This window comes from Anser anser, assembly GCF_964211835.1.
Source record: "Anser anser genome assembly, chromosome: 2".
Taxonomy (NCBI): Eukaryota; Metazoa; Chordata; class Aves; order Anseriformes; family Anatidae; genus Anser; species Anser anser.
The window spans coordinates 118300741-118314548 of record NC_139721.1 but is presented as its reverse complement, the minus strand read 5'-3'; the positions used below and the strand labels follow the sequence as shown (position 1 = coordinate 118314548).

General features: G+C 46.4%; 1 protein-coding gene and 1 long non-coding RNA gene across 2 annotated transcripts; one reads left to right on the top strand and one right to left on the bottom strand.

Annotated features, from left to right (window-relative positions):
• Positions 1-7848: 7848 nt before the first annotated feature.
• Positions 7849-10874, bottom strand: RPL14 (ribosomal protein L14). The gene is made up of 6 exons (XM_083825903.1): positions 10765-10874; positions 10433-10534; positions 9724-9818; positions 8985-9084; positions 8577-8630; positions 7849-8041 (listed from the first exon to the last, which is right to left on the bottom strand). The coding sequence occupies exons 1-6, from the start codon at positions 10843-10845 to the stop codon at positions 7955-7957; spliced, it is 519 nt and encodes a 172-aa protein (XP_083682029.1). The 5' UTR covers positions 10846-10874; the 3' UTR covers positions 7849-7954.
• Positions 10875-10954: 80 nt separating this feature from the next.
• Positions 10955-13445, top strand: LOC310895091. Its single transcript, XR_014580430.1, has 2 exons — positions 10955-12498; positions 12869-13445. It is a non-coding gene; the product is annotated as an uncharacterized lncRNA (long non-coding RNA).
• The last annotated feature ends 363 nt before the right edge of the window (positions 13446-13808 follow it).

Here is a 13808-nt window from a genome sequence, read left to right as displayed (position 1 = left end):
ACTGATTACAAATGAGCTGCTCAGAAAGCCTTCGGATTTCTCCTTTTTCCCCTGCTCTCTCCTATATCTTTTGGTAATGGGCCTTGACACCTCACTAAGGAGGCCCTGGTATTTCAGCCGTCGCTTGCAGGTGCTGTGACAGAGCCGGCAAGTTAAGGGTATAAGGACGAAGCAGAAAGGGGAGAGAGCTGGGCTGCTGCCCCCAGCTGTGGTGCTGGGGCAGTGACCTTGGGGATCTGCAGAGCCAGAAGATGCCCAGAAGCAGATGAGTCGCCAAACCGAGGTCTGCATCTGTTTTCCGAGCGTGACGCGTCCCCATGTGCCACATCCCCCGCCGCCATCCCTGGAGGAGACAAGACCCAGGTCCCTCGTGTAGGAAAAACGCAGGAGGCGGGCGATTTCTGTGAACTTGTTACGTGTGGGAGCAGAGCCTGCTCTCTCAGATCGCCTGCATTGCTCGCGTGGCAGTGAGCCCACCCGGGTCACTTACAGAGCAAGCTGCATTTTCACAAATACGCTGAAGAAACAGCGCACCCCCGACCAGATAATGAGGGCACATTAACGCTGCCAGGTGCTTTTGTCACAGTTTGCCTGACTCAAGGCAAAAGGCAGGGCGCCGCGCCCTGAAGCGTGAGAGAATACCTTAAAAAACAGCATTTCAGATGCCAGAGACCACGGCAACACCTGCAGAGAAGCTGCACGTGCCCCGGGCGCAGGGGCTCTGTGCCTCCCACAGGCACCTTTTGTATCCCCGCTGCTGTCGTGACTCAAACGCGAGCACACGGAGGGAGGGAGGTACGAGGAGTTATTCAGGCCTCCAGAGGTGATTGCTCATTCCTCCAGTTTGCATTTTAGATAAGGGATGGGAACTCTGCATTGTTTTTCAGACCGTGGCCTTGTTTTTGTGAGACAGGTACTGTAAAGGTTCAATTGTTTTAGGGTTTTCTTTCCATTTTTTGATTTCTCAGGTGGGCAAGTGCGTGCAGAGAGGCTGTGCCCAGGACCAAGCTGCTTCACTATCACCTTGTCACTGGAAATCATCCCCACAGCTTAATCACCTGAGCTGCCCCAGCACGCGGTGCCTGCAGGATTCCTCAGGATCAATGTGCAATCCCTGTGCTAAAGCAGCTCCCTGGGGCCACAAACGCCTGCTCGCACCTTCCCCAGGGAATATGGACATGCTGCAGTTTTCTGAGGGTGAGGGTGAAAAGCTTGAATGCTTGAAAAGAAAAAAAAAAAAACCACCAACCAACCAACCAAACAAACAAAAAAACTTGAATGCACACTGCCTTCCCCAGCTGCCTCACAGCCATCTCACATGGGCCAGAGTTTTGCCTCGAATGTGTGTTCAACCACCCTCTGCTCAGGTGTGTTCGAGGCCAAACACGCCGGCACAGGAACACTTCAGCACCAAACAGGTCTTGCCACTTTGCCAGCAGTGCAATTTTTGTTTTCAGGCGACAGTTCGGACGTAAAGCCCAGCTCTCAGATGAATCAGAAACACCACTTTTCGTGGACTGTGACCATTTCAACCAAGGGATTCGGATCTCTCTCCATTATTTACTGTCCCTCTGACCCCGCACCATCTGCAGACTTCACTAGCAAATAAACCTGTGTGTGCCTGAGTGCGTACCCTCACCTTGATCACTGTTTAACAATATTGGAGGTCTGACGAACGGTGTAAAAAAATCTTGATCATCGATGTCTCCCTAGAAACATCTTGAGATCTGCCGTTGAGCCACTTCCTCATCTGGTATGTAAAGCTCTAAACGCTGCAGTCCTCAAAACCCGACTGGCATATGGTGCGGAGACGTTGCCTTGGAGACACCCAAATGTGCTCTGCCGGAGCAGATGCCTTGGGCTTGCCGGGAAGGCGACGAGCCTGCCTGACCTCCAGCCCACGCTAGCTGGCCACGGCTATGCTCCCAGCACCTCGTTCCTTCCTGGTGAAGACCTTGTCTAGCTGTGCTCACACATCCTCAAAAGGGAAGCAGGAAAAGACGCAGGCGGGCTGGGGAAATGTTTTTAAAGGCTCCAGAGCTGTGCTGGAAGCTGCGTGTAGCTCCCCAGGAAAAAAAAAATAAATAAACAAAGATCCTGAGATCAAGATCAGTGCTCAGATTATTTGGGCTACAAAATTATTTGGCTAGGAATTAGCATCAGTGGTCTGGAGAGCTGCTTGTCTAATTGCCTTGGCCTCGTGAGCTGCCCGAGGTGATGATCCTGGGTCGTGCCTTGGGTGGCTCCTCCAGCAGATGCGACTGAGGCCCTCCAGGAGCTTGCCAGAGGTGGAAAACTCACCTCTCAGCCCTGCACTGCTGTCCCAGGCCTGCAGGGCATCCACCGGGAGCATCACTCACAGCCTCCCAGCAAAGCTCCGGCTCTTATCTGGGGGGTGAGACAGAAATGAGGAAACAAATGGGCACTCATTGATGTAAGAACATTTCCACCACCACCACCAAAAAAAAAAAAAAGGAGAGAAAGAAAAAAAAAAAGAGAGAGAAAATGAGACAGAAGCAATCTGTTTCTTTTCCTGGAAGGAATTTACTGGCATATGCTTGAATTGGGTCCACAAAGACACTACATTGGCCATTTACATACCTTTGTGCTAGGCAAAGTGCCCTGTTGCTGTGAGGGTGGGATGGAAGCAAACTTCTGCCTTAACACAGGGAGACACCAGGCACCGCAGCAGCATTTCATCCTCAAGTCTGCTGAACACGGGGCCTGGCCAACATATGGGCTCATGAATCTTTCCTGACAGCCCTGCAGTGGCAGAAGGAGGGAGTGGAGCTTCCTGGTTATAAATTGGTCATGAATAAATTTAGGTTGGTAATTAGAAAGTTTCTAATAATCAGAGGCATGAAGTTCTGGAAGCGTCCAGATAGGAGAGGGAGGGATTATTCTGCTGCACCTCTACAGAGAAATGTAGGGCAGGAGGGTGGGATCTTGAAGAGAGAAGGCTTGGTTTGTCCCATGTTTCAGGACTGGTTGCCCCTGGGGTCCGGGAGGAAATTTGTCTTCCCCCACTCGCTGAGGGGGAGCATCTCTCCTTCCTCTTTCTTTTGTATTAGTGCTGCTCTCCTAATGATACAAAACAATAGCCCTGGAGCCAAACTCCTCGCAGGCTTTGAGTCAAAACGAGTCCCAAATCAGTCTGAAAGAGATATTGAAGGGAATGGACAGGGGGCATTTTCTAGCACCCCTATTCCTGCTGTTGTAGGTGCTGGGGAGCTGGAAAAGGAAGGTCCAAACTCATGTCCACTCCCTTCACAGCATCTCCCTCTGGCACTCTCGGGGCCCCAGGCTGGGGTTAGATGTGCCGCTGGTTGAGCACTGCTGATGTTCCCAATGGGGCTGCTGGCAAAGCCTGACAGAGTTCAGTGCCAGCGTGAAAGGTTAGAGCAGCCACAACCAGGCTGTCATTCCTGCCTGTCAGCCGATTTAAGGACACCTTTGTCTTCTGAAGAGCAAGCTGAAACCACCCCATGGGCATGAAGGACCGGGGAGAGTGAGGGGAGCCAGAGGCCCACACCACTGTGCCCCACTTCTCAGGAAGCTATGGGGTGGTGAACTACATCAAGCCCCACAGTCTCCTGTTTTCTCTCCTGTGTGCCCTGATACCTGCTTCCCACCAAAGCAGAAGTGTGGCATTGTCAGCAGATGCCAGACACCGCCGCTGAGCAAACACATCTTCTCTTCCAAGGTCACGTTCAGGTGGCGGGGAGCCAAGGCAGCCTGCTCACATCTGGGATGAGGACCTGCATGCCCTGCAAAGAGCAGCAGCTTGCCAGCCTCCCCCTAGACCTTGAAAAATGCTTCGAGCAACCAGAGCAAAAATGATGCCACTTTCAGCTAGTCAGGCTTAATTTGCTTCATTATGCCATAAACTCTCTGATTTTTTTCATTATCCACAGAGACTTTCAGGATGAGCTAAGGCTCACATGTTCAATGTGAATGAGATAAGCAGTAAAAATAAAAGATAAACAACCAAAGGGAAAAAAATAATAATTTAAAGTTATTCAGGGGCTCCAGGGAGGAAGAAAAGGAGGAAGGAAAGGAAAAAGCCCACAAGCCTATTTCCCATCCTTTCTTTAGATCACCTTCATGCAGCATCTGAACTGCAGTAATACAGCTAGCAAGCTCTTTCGTTTCTTTTTTTTTCTTTCTTTCTTTTTTCGTTGCTTCTTTTGTTTGATGGCTTTTGTAAACACGAGGTTCAAACAGTGGCTCTAGGAAGTCTTGGCTGCTGAGCTATTGTGAAAAGTACTCAGATGTTGTGCCCTCCCGCTGGGTGTCTTTAGGTAAATCTCCAGCCGATCTCAAAGCTGCTCTCCTTTCGTGCTGTTTAAATACGAACACTGCTACTTTTCCACAGCATCCACCTTCCCACCAGAGCAGAGCCCCCGGTGAGATCTGGCCATACAACCCCCACCAGCTGTGTGGGGCCCAGCACGCTACCCACGAGCACGAGGGCCACCACCAGCAGGCCAGGCCTCTCCTCGCCACGCGCATGTAGCAACGCTCCCAGAACAAGACAAAATGTCCCCAAAAGCACCTTTGTACCATGGGACCCGTTAAAAAGGCCTTCCTCTGTAAGGAGAACTAGGTCAGTGCTCCTCATGGAGGGAGAAGTGGCTCTGTGCTGGTGGCAAAGGCAGAATTGTTGGGCTGGTAGTCAGCACAAATAGCTGCCTTCAGACGGGACACTTTAACTCCTATGCACGTAATGGCTTGAAAGCTTTTGGGGAAGGGAGGAGAGAGTGCTACAAAGATTTGAGACTTACAAAGACCGCTCAGGCTGGCTTACAATCGCTGTAAGTGAGGTGAGCTCCCCTCAGCCTCCAGAGCAAACTTCTGACTCACCCAAGGTGAAGGCTGGAATTTCAGCAGGATGCCCCCAGTTTCTCCAGACAAAGATTAAGATATAGGTAATTGCGAGATCAAATAATTTGAAAATGTAATGGTCAACGCGTCTAAGCAAACCTCGACTGGAGGTCAGTTTGAACACTAGCACTTGAAAAGGAAGTTCAGTAAATCCAGAGCTCCCTCTTCCAGGTGCATTTCATCTCAAATAAAACTGAAATGCATTCAGACACCAAGCACAGGAGCAAGATGTTTAGACAAGAATAATATAAAAAATACGGGGTGTTTTTTGTTTGTTTGTTGCTTCTTTTTCTTTTTCTAAGATATCTGCATAACCAGCAAATCACTCAGCCCAGAAGTGCGGCTGGTTCACAGAAGCAGCAGTAGCTTTTACACCTTTTAGCCATAGGTTATGCTAAGGGGCCCAGTCCTGCTCCTATAATTGCTCACATTGCCCAGACTTCGCAGGGGGGAAAAAAAAAAAACATAATACTGGTTTTTCCTACTGTTGATATCAGTTTAGGAAAATTTACCTGCTGATCTCAGGAGGAAACTGGGGCAGAGTATATTCCCCTCTCTGCCCCCAGCAAGTCCCATACATGCTCTATGTGAAATCAGGTAAGAAAATAAACACCAGGACTTCACCTTCAGCTGTTTCTGAACAGCAGATCCTGTTTCTTTACATTCAGCTCCACGAAGTAAATTAGAGAAGTATATCCTGACGGGCAAACTACATCTTAGTCAACTATAAATGCAAAATTAAGGTACAGATAAGCAAACCCATTGTTCTCAAATATTTGTGCCATCACCTCTGTTTGGCACTCTTCCCTCACCGAAGGGCAGCAGCTGTCCAGTTCGTGTAAGGCTTAGGAATAATGTAGTGAAGAGCTAACATTGCCATCATGTGGTAAGCATTAGAAACAGAATTATACTTTGCGTTTTTTCTATATCCAAGTATCTCTAAAAAATAAAAACCAGACAAACCAGCACAGGCGCACTGCACCCGTTGTTTGGAAAGTAGGTAGACTGCTGACATGATGCAAGGCCACAAAAAGTTTCAGAAAGGTTTCGCTGACTTGTGAGGACCACCACTTGCTGCTGACGCACAGCACGCTGTCAGAAACACAGCGTAGTTACCAAAGACTGGTATATTCTCTTGTTTCTCTTTCCCCCTTTCCTCCTAAGAGTAAAAAAAAATAGATGTTTCCACAGAAGCAATTGAGGAGAGTCATGGTGTTACAGAACCAAGTGTCTTCTATGGCATGTAAAGCTCCCTCAGTGCTTTAATATCACTGTCCCCCAGCACGTCCCCTTCTGTCGTGTGGTGTTAGGGCAGAAACAATCACCCACTGGCACTTAGCCCTCCCTGGAAGATGAACAAGCACGTCATGTGCTCATTCATACTCTAGTAAAGGACTCATAAAAATTTAGCCAGCATCACACATTCGTGGCACACAGAATTCATCCCTGCGTTCAGGTACAGCTGTCCCTGAGCAGACGGTGAGGTTCCTGCTCAGAACCGTGGCAGCCACCAGGTAACGTGACAGGTTACAGCACCCTCAGCATCACAGAAAGGTTTCAAGTTCCTCAGTAGCTGCCAAGTGGTACAGGGGGGAATGGACACAATGGACAAATTCTTTGAAAGCAAGCACTTCCAAAATGGGCAAGGATTATAGAAAAATCACTTGTGAATTCGTTATGACTGATATGCCTTTCAAATTAATTTGAAGTTTGAGTTTCAGAGTAGGTGGATTTAATCACTTTGAAATCCAGTGTAACTCAAAATCTCCAGGTGCTTGAACACAGCAATCAATCTCAATTTTAATCTCAATTTGCATCATTTCTTAGGCTTCTCTTCCTTAGTTATAGCCATTCATTATCAACCATGTGCTTGAACTCAATTTCCAAAGCATATAAATAGCTCAAGACAACATAAAGTGCTTGAGCAAGCAGATGCCCAATTTTGGCTTAAATAAGCAACACTAGGCACATAACTACTTTGATGCATACATTTTTAGAAGCATATGCTCATGCTCATATATCGTTAAATATACTGATGTGTTTGATAATATAAGCATATAGGTCCTACAACCTTCATTTTAATATTTTCCCTTTTCAATTTTATGACAGTAAAAATAATTTTCTTTTCAGCTAGATCTCACACTATCATTTCTTCATTCAACATGAAGAAAGTGCATCCTGTCAATAAATTGCACACAAGGAAACATATGGAAGAAACGGATGCTGACATTTAGAGATGTAGACTTTTTAAAGTGTGAAGACTAAACCCATTATTACAGTGTTTCAAATTGATTAATTTTTAGGTCACACCCCTTTTTGCTTATTGGTTTTGATTAAGAAGTAGTAATTATATGCTGCATAGTTTAAGGAACTGTAATTAGGGTCAGGTATAAGCTACTGATGTAAGCTATCAACTTCAAACGTTCTGAAAAGCAAGCATGGTAACGGAAGTCACCAATTTCATTCTTGTTAATACACCTCATTGTTATAACTGCACTTACAGTACAACTGTATGCTTTTAGACTTCCAGGGTATGGAAGTATCCCAGGTAACTGCTTATAGGAAGTTTTTGGTTGTGGGGTATGTTTTTTTAAGAAGAGCGTTTCAACAGCAATGTGTCAGTCTCCCAAACACTGGCATACCTGCATTCTAACCAGAAGATGTATTTTCAATTGGCCTGAAGTTGTAAAAAAAAAAAAAAAGGTTTAACTGATCATTTCTCACATCAAGGACTGTACTGGTAATTTTGTTCATTCCGTACCATTTAATAGCAGACCGCTTTAAAATGTCTGAGGACCTGAACTACTTTGAATAACAGAGTACACAAATATTTCAAACAATATTGGGTATGGAGTACTGAGCATAGTCTGTATGGTCAACATGACGTGACAAAAACATCCCTGTGTGTTTCAGAGAAACCATGACCCCAACCCTTGGGACATGAATAAACGAGACAGACAACAATTCTTGGTCAGGAGCAAAATGAACTTATGTTTACAATTTAGATCCATTTGTCATTTCTGAATAATCAGAACATAGACGCAAAGTAAAACATAACTAGAAGCTCATTTTATTTCTCTTTCTTCTCTGTCTTCTTGACTTTTTTAGAAGTCTTCTTCTGGAGCTTCTTAATTTCATGCTTAATGATCCTGTTTCTCTGTGAAAACAAAAAAAATACTATTAATCAAAATGAAAACTGTAACAGTTCAAAAGCATTATTCATTAATTTCAATTCTAATCTTTCAGGTTCTGCCCTTTCTGATAATCACCCTTTGCTAACCTGATTATATTTTAGTTAAGTCGACAGATTTACCATGCATTACATCTAAAATGTCAAATCCCACCTAAAACTGTTCTACCAAGTGGCCAACATTGTTCTGGCTGGAAACTTGGGCATCCCAACATCCCATGTGTAAGGAGCCTGTTACAGAACAAAATATTATCTGTGGCCAATCTAGAATATTCTATTTCATCTCCTTCCTCAGCTGTAACTGGGAAGAATGACGCACAGATCACGTGAACTCAGCTTTGATCAATGACTGAATTGGTGGCCAAAGAGGCATCAAAATTCAAGGCCCTCACATACTTCGTGTCAACCAACAACAAAAGCAAGGCTACTAACATCTGTGTATGACTCTAAAGTGAAGCTTACAAGCAGAAACCCTGTAAGGAAACCACACTCAAACACTTACCATTTTCTTTGCTTTCATAACCTTGTAACGATCAAAGTCAGTCATTTTGGCTTTCTGTTTGGAAAGAAAAAAAAAAAAAACAACATGCATCAGTTATAAAACTCAGAATTTCAAAATATTCCACAAGTAACTCCGATCATCTGCACGTGAGGTCTAGCTACACACCTACAAGTAGTTCTCTACAGGCCTTCACTGGGAAGTGAGGATGCGAAACTAAAAGCTGTAATTACCAAACAAAACAAACCTTTACAGTAAAACTACAAGAAGTTAAAGCTGACAGAGATTTTAATCTATACCTTAACTATTTTTAGCCTTAGCAACAGAAAATACATAGGTTATTACATTGCACCTAATTGTACTGCTTCTGCTCATGAAAAAGTATATTACTCATCCAGTCAAAATCTGTACCTTTTCCCTGGCTTCAATCTTCTTTGCCCATCTTGTCGCTGCCCATTTTTCATTTATATTTTCCTTCTCCCAGGCACGTCGCACAAACTTCTGACGAGCACTGCATTAGAACAATCATTGAGTTATATTCACGGTCTTTCCAACAAAGACTCTCTAAATGCTAGTCCATTAAATTTCATCCAAGATCATCCTTCTACATTCCTTCAGATGCTCAGTTTAAGCCAATGCCACATACATCTCTGTGGCCTGATTAACATCTTGTTATGTAAAGGCTTTGCTAGAACTAAGCGTATAAGTGATTTCAAGAGGCATATTAACACTCCCAGCAATGCTTCTGAATCACAGAGACAACATTTTTTTTTTGTTTCTAAATTACAAATTTAGATAGTACCTAGAGTAGCCCTGCTGAGAGTCAACTTACTTAATATCTGAAGGCAACCTGAACAGCAGCAAAAGCAAAGCTGCCCAGTATTACTGCAGCTGTTGCCCCCACTGCATGCAGCCCATGCCTACCTGCAAGTTGCCTAGGCCTGTCTGCTGTTTCCTTCCCTCCAGTTATTAGCCAGCAGCAAAAATAAAAACTTAAACGTACTCAACTGTCCTAACGCAGTCTGCCCAATTTTAACTGCATACGTGCTAGATCATTGATTTAATGATGTACAAATGCTCTTTATCAGATCATGTAATTCAGGCATAAAGCGAGAGCACGTTTCACATAGGCCAAATATTGCAAACACACCTGTGCGGGAACTTGATCACGAAGTCAGTCAGTTGCATGCACTTGAAAGGCATAGCCTGCCTCCTGACACCACTGCAGGGGCCATCGACCAGGGCCTGGAAAGAACAAAAAAACAGTAGGTTTTAATCTCATAATTTGTATTTTTTTTCCAGCTTTTCCAGGATCAAGAAACCTTTTCATCACGTGAAAAGAACCTCCTGGTCCAGGCATTTACTTTCAGCACACAAAAGTGCCACTTGGGAAGAACTTCTTTACGGAAAGGGTTGTTAGGCACTGGAATGGGCTGCCCAGGGAAGTGGTTCAGTCACCATCCCTGGAGGTCTTTAAAAGACGTTTAGATGTAGCCCTTAGTGATATGGTTTAGTGGAGGACTCGTTAGTGTTAGGTCAGAGGTTGGACTCTGTGATCTTGGAGGTCTCTTCCCACCTAGGTGATTCTGTGCATTTTTAAGCTTTACGCTCCAATGGACATTACTCAGCCACGTGTTCTCAGGAGCCATACAGGGAGGCGTTCAGTTTGCCCGTGAAAACACGTGGTCATTGAAGTTTCATACACAGTAAGAGCCATTAAAGCTCATATTTTTGCCAACTGCTTATTTCCTTGACAAACTTTTTCAGAAACTCCTCCCTTTCTTATCTCCCCGCAGCCCCCAGCGCACGGGCAGCGTTCCGGCAGCACGCCGAGGCCCCCCCACCCCCGCCCAGCTCACCCTGTTCTGGTCGATGACATCCACGACGGCCACCAGCTTGCCGGCGTGCGGCCCGAAGGCGACGAAGGCCACCCTGCCGATCTCCACGAAGCGCTTGAACACCTGGGGGGGGGCGGCAGCCGTCAGTCACCGCGCACCGAGACCCCCCATCACGCCCTCCCCGGCCGCCCCTTCCCTCACGGGCACGGGCCCGGCCCCGACCCCCGCCCGGCCCCCGCCCGGCTTCCCCCGACCCCTGAGCCCCCGGAGCGGCCGCGGGCCGGCGGCTGAGGCGCGGGGAGGCCCCGTGGTCGCCGCCCCCCGGGCCGGGCCCCGCCGCCGCCCGCCCGTACCATGATGGCGGCCGCGGGCAGAAAGGAAGAGGAGGGCTCGGCGCCGCCGGAAGCCGCCCCCCGCGAGGCGCTACTGCGCATGCGCGCGCGGGGCGCCTTCCCGCCCGCTGGGGGGAAGGGAACGCGTGGCGGAGGGGGCGTGGCTAAGTGGTGGGGGCGTGGTCAGGGCGGGGCTTGCCGATAATGCACTGGGGGCGTGGCTAAGGTGGCGCCGGCGCGCCGGCGCGAGGCGGCGCGGGGTCATGGCGCCGTGCTGCCGTCGTGTGTCTAGGAGCGAGGCGCTTGGGGTTCAGTCCCCTTGAGGGACTGCTCCGATGGCAGAGTAATACTGGAGGGACGCAGCAGATCCAAGGACTCGTGCGCTGGCCGAGGCTGGTATCTCGTGGGTGAGCTCCAGAGAAGGCTGGCACTTCTTGAGGAGCATTTCCTCAAGATCACCACCACAAAATTAATGAAAGCCACTCCTTTGACACCCATGGCTACTCTGCCATTGGCTTGCTTCGTTGAAAGGAAGATCGTCAGACAATACAGTTTTTGTCTGGCAGGGCAAAAACTAGTTCCAGAATCTCATTGTGTGGATAAGTGGGACTGGACTCAGTGCCACCAAGGTTGAGTTGATTGCAGGAGCATGTTGGGATCAAGCATTGATCGCCTGTTATGGATGATTTGAAGAAAGGAAACAAAAATTTTAATGACTAAAATAATGGTAGGCCAGAGAGGAAGAACAGTAAATAGAAGGGGGGAAGAGGAAAACTCAAAGTGCCAACCAGGCAGGATGGAACGTGCTCCCCAACGCCACTGGTTAAAATTGCCGTGCTCTTCGGAAGGCAGAGTGCTCTAATGAGGACATAGACTAAAAAAAAAAAAAAATACCGAAATTGTGTATGTTTTCATATCATAGAGCAGAACTGAACCCGAATTTGGGAGAACGGCTTGGTGGTACACGCTGCAGTACTCTAGGCACGACAGAAAAATGCAAAATGAACTTGTAGGTAGGAGTGCGTGTTCAGAAAAAACTCCTAGGGTAAAAGCAGCGCTATGCTTCAGCTTACTGGCACCTGGTGGCAAAGTTACTGCTTTTCTTTTTAATAAATAAATATATAAGTAAAAGGAGCATTTCAGCGGCTGCATTATATCCACCGAGGTACAGAGGAACACGCGCAACTCCTCACACAAAATGGAAGCACCTGCCCTGCGATGCTAAGTGAACCGCTTCCTACTGCGCATGGCCAAAGGCATCTTGGCCAAGCTGGTGCCACAGATGCACAATCGTGCTGCCAGAAGGACACATTTGTTTTCTTCTCAGACCTTGGCACCCCCAGAGACAGGCGCTGGGCTGCCCTTTATCGCTCCGCACCTATTGCCACATAAACTACATTTCCTAGAGAGTGAAGACACAGGGCGCGCTCTCTGTGATCCCGCAGAACGGGTCTTCCCGTTCTTCAACGGTGTTGAAGCAGTGCTGCGGATGTGGTGAACGAGGTGGAGAGGTGTCTTGAGGCGTGACCAGCCTGAGAGCATCCCACAGATCTTGGCCGAAACCTGTGCTGTAAGGAGAGTTTTCAGAACAGCGAAACGTAAGCACAACGTACGGCAGAGCACCGATGGAAAATCTGTCTGACCTTCATTCCGACCGGTCTTCTGTCATTGGTGGAAATAAATATCCCAATTGAGCTGTAGGAAGTGTAGCGTTTATTGTGTATACGATTTTGTTTCTACAATACAATAGAGCAGGTAAAAAAAATGCACTTAATTGATGTATTTATTATGCAAGTGCCTGGGGAACTGATCATAAAAACATTAAGGAGCACTTAACTCCATCAGGTATTCTTGGAAGTCCCATCCAGAATACCATTACAACAATATTTTACTGTGTGCTTTATGATAGTAATACATTAATACCTGTATTAATCCCGTTATTTTTGCTCTGGGTCAAGGCAATAGATAGTGGCTTTTGGATTCTTCTGTTCTGCCATGATCTAGAAAAATACTTCTCCTCTCCCTCATTTGATGCAACAAAACTCGCAGGGATTTAGTAGTTGGAAGGAAGGGAGGTTACCTAAAGCCTTGCTCTTTTTAATGACCTCTGCTTGTTTTATTGCAGAGACTCAAATGCACTGATGACTTGTTGAGTACGTGACGGCTGTATCTGCTCTACGTAACTCTAAGCTGCATGCATGCATTCCTGCATCTGTTAGGATCACAAACGGCTGGAAGAGGCATCACAGAAAGCACCAGACTTGGGCTGTGCCTGAACACCAAGCAATGAAAACAATTCAAGAGCATGAATGCAGTGGAATGAAAAATCACAAAGTGCTGAAGCTCCCTCAGGATCAGTGCAACCTCCTGGGTATCGCGTTGGACTGTAACCGCTAAAGGAAAGCAGGGCTTTGTGCAAGTAAAAACGAAGCATAAGAACAGGACTTGAAGATTAAGCTTAAAAACATTTTCTCCCATGAATACACTTTTTAAAACATGCAGTTGGCCTACACAAATTTTGCTGAGCAAGTAGCTGTAGATACTGCCCTCCTTATTACACAGAAGAAAAACATAAAGTACAGACGAGCACTATTTGTGATACATTGTCTTCATTGCCATTCAGCTAAATATAATTTGTTACTGAAATAATTGAATAATAATAATAATAAAATAGAATAAGAACTCCCTAAATTGGGGTATAACTGACTATTGCACTCAGTGGTTTTCTTTTTCTGTTCTCTTAACTGCTTTTCTCCTCCTTCATCAATACTGAATTATGCCATGCACTACAAGTTACTGCTTTCTTTTGACACGTTTGCATGTTGCTTTATGGGAAGTTTCTCACTTTTCCCCGCATTCAGAAATGTCCTCTGGTATTTCCTCTCTCACGTTTCTTCTGGTGGATTAAATTTTTTATGCTTCTCCATAGCTGAAGTTTTGCTTCACGTTACACATTCCTGTCCCTACTCCCAATGCCTGAGGATTCTTTTTGTAATCAATTTGTGTCTTGATCTACTGCCAATGATAACTGAGAAGTGCCTCTTCTCTTTGGCACACAACCTTTC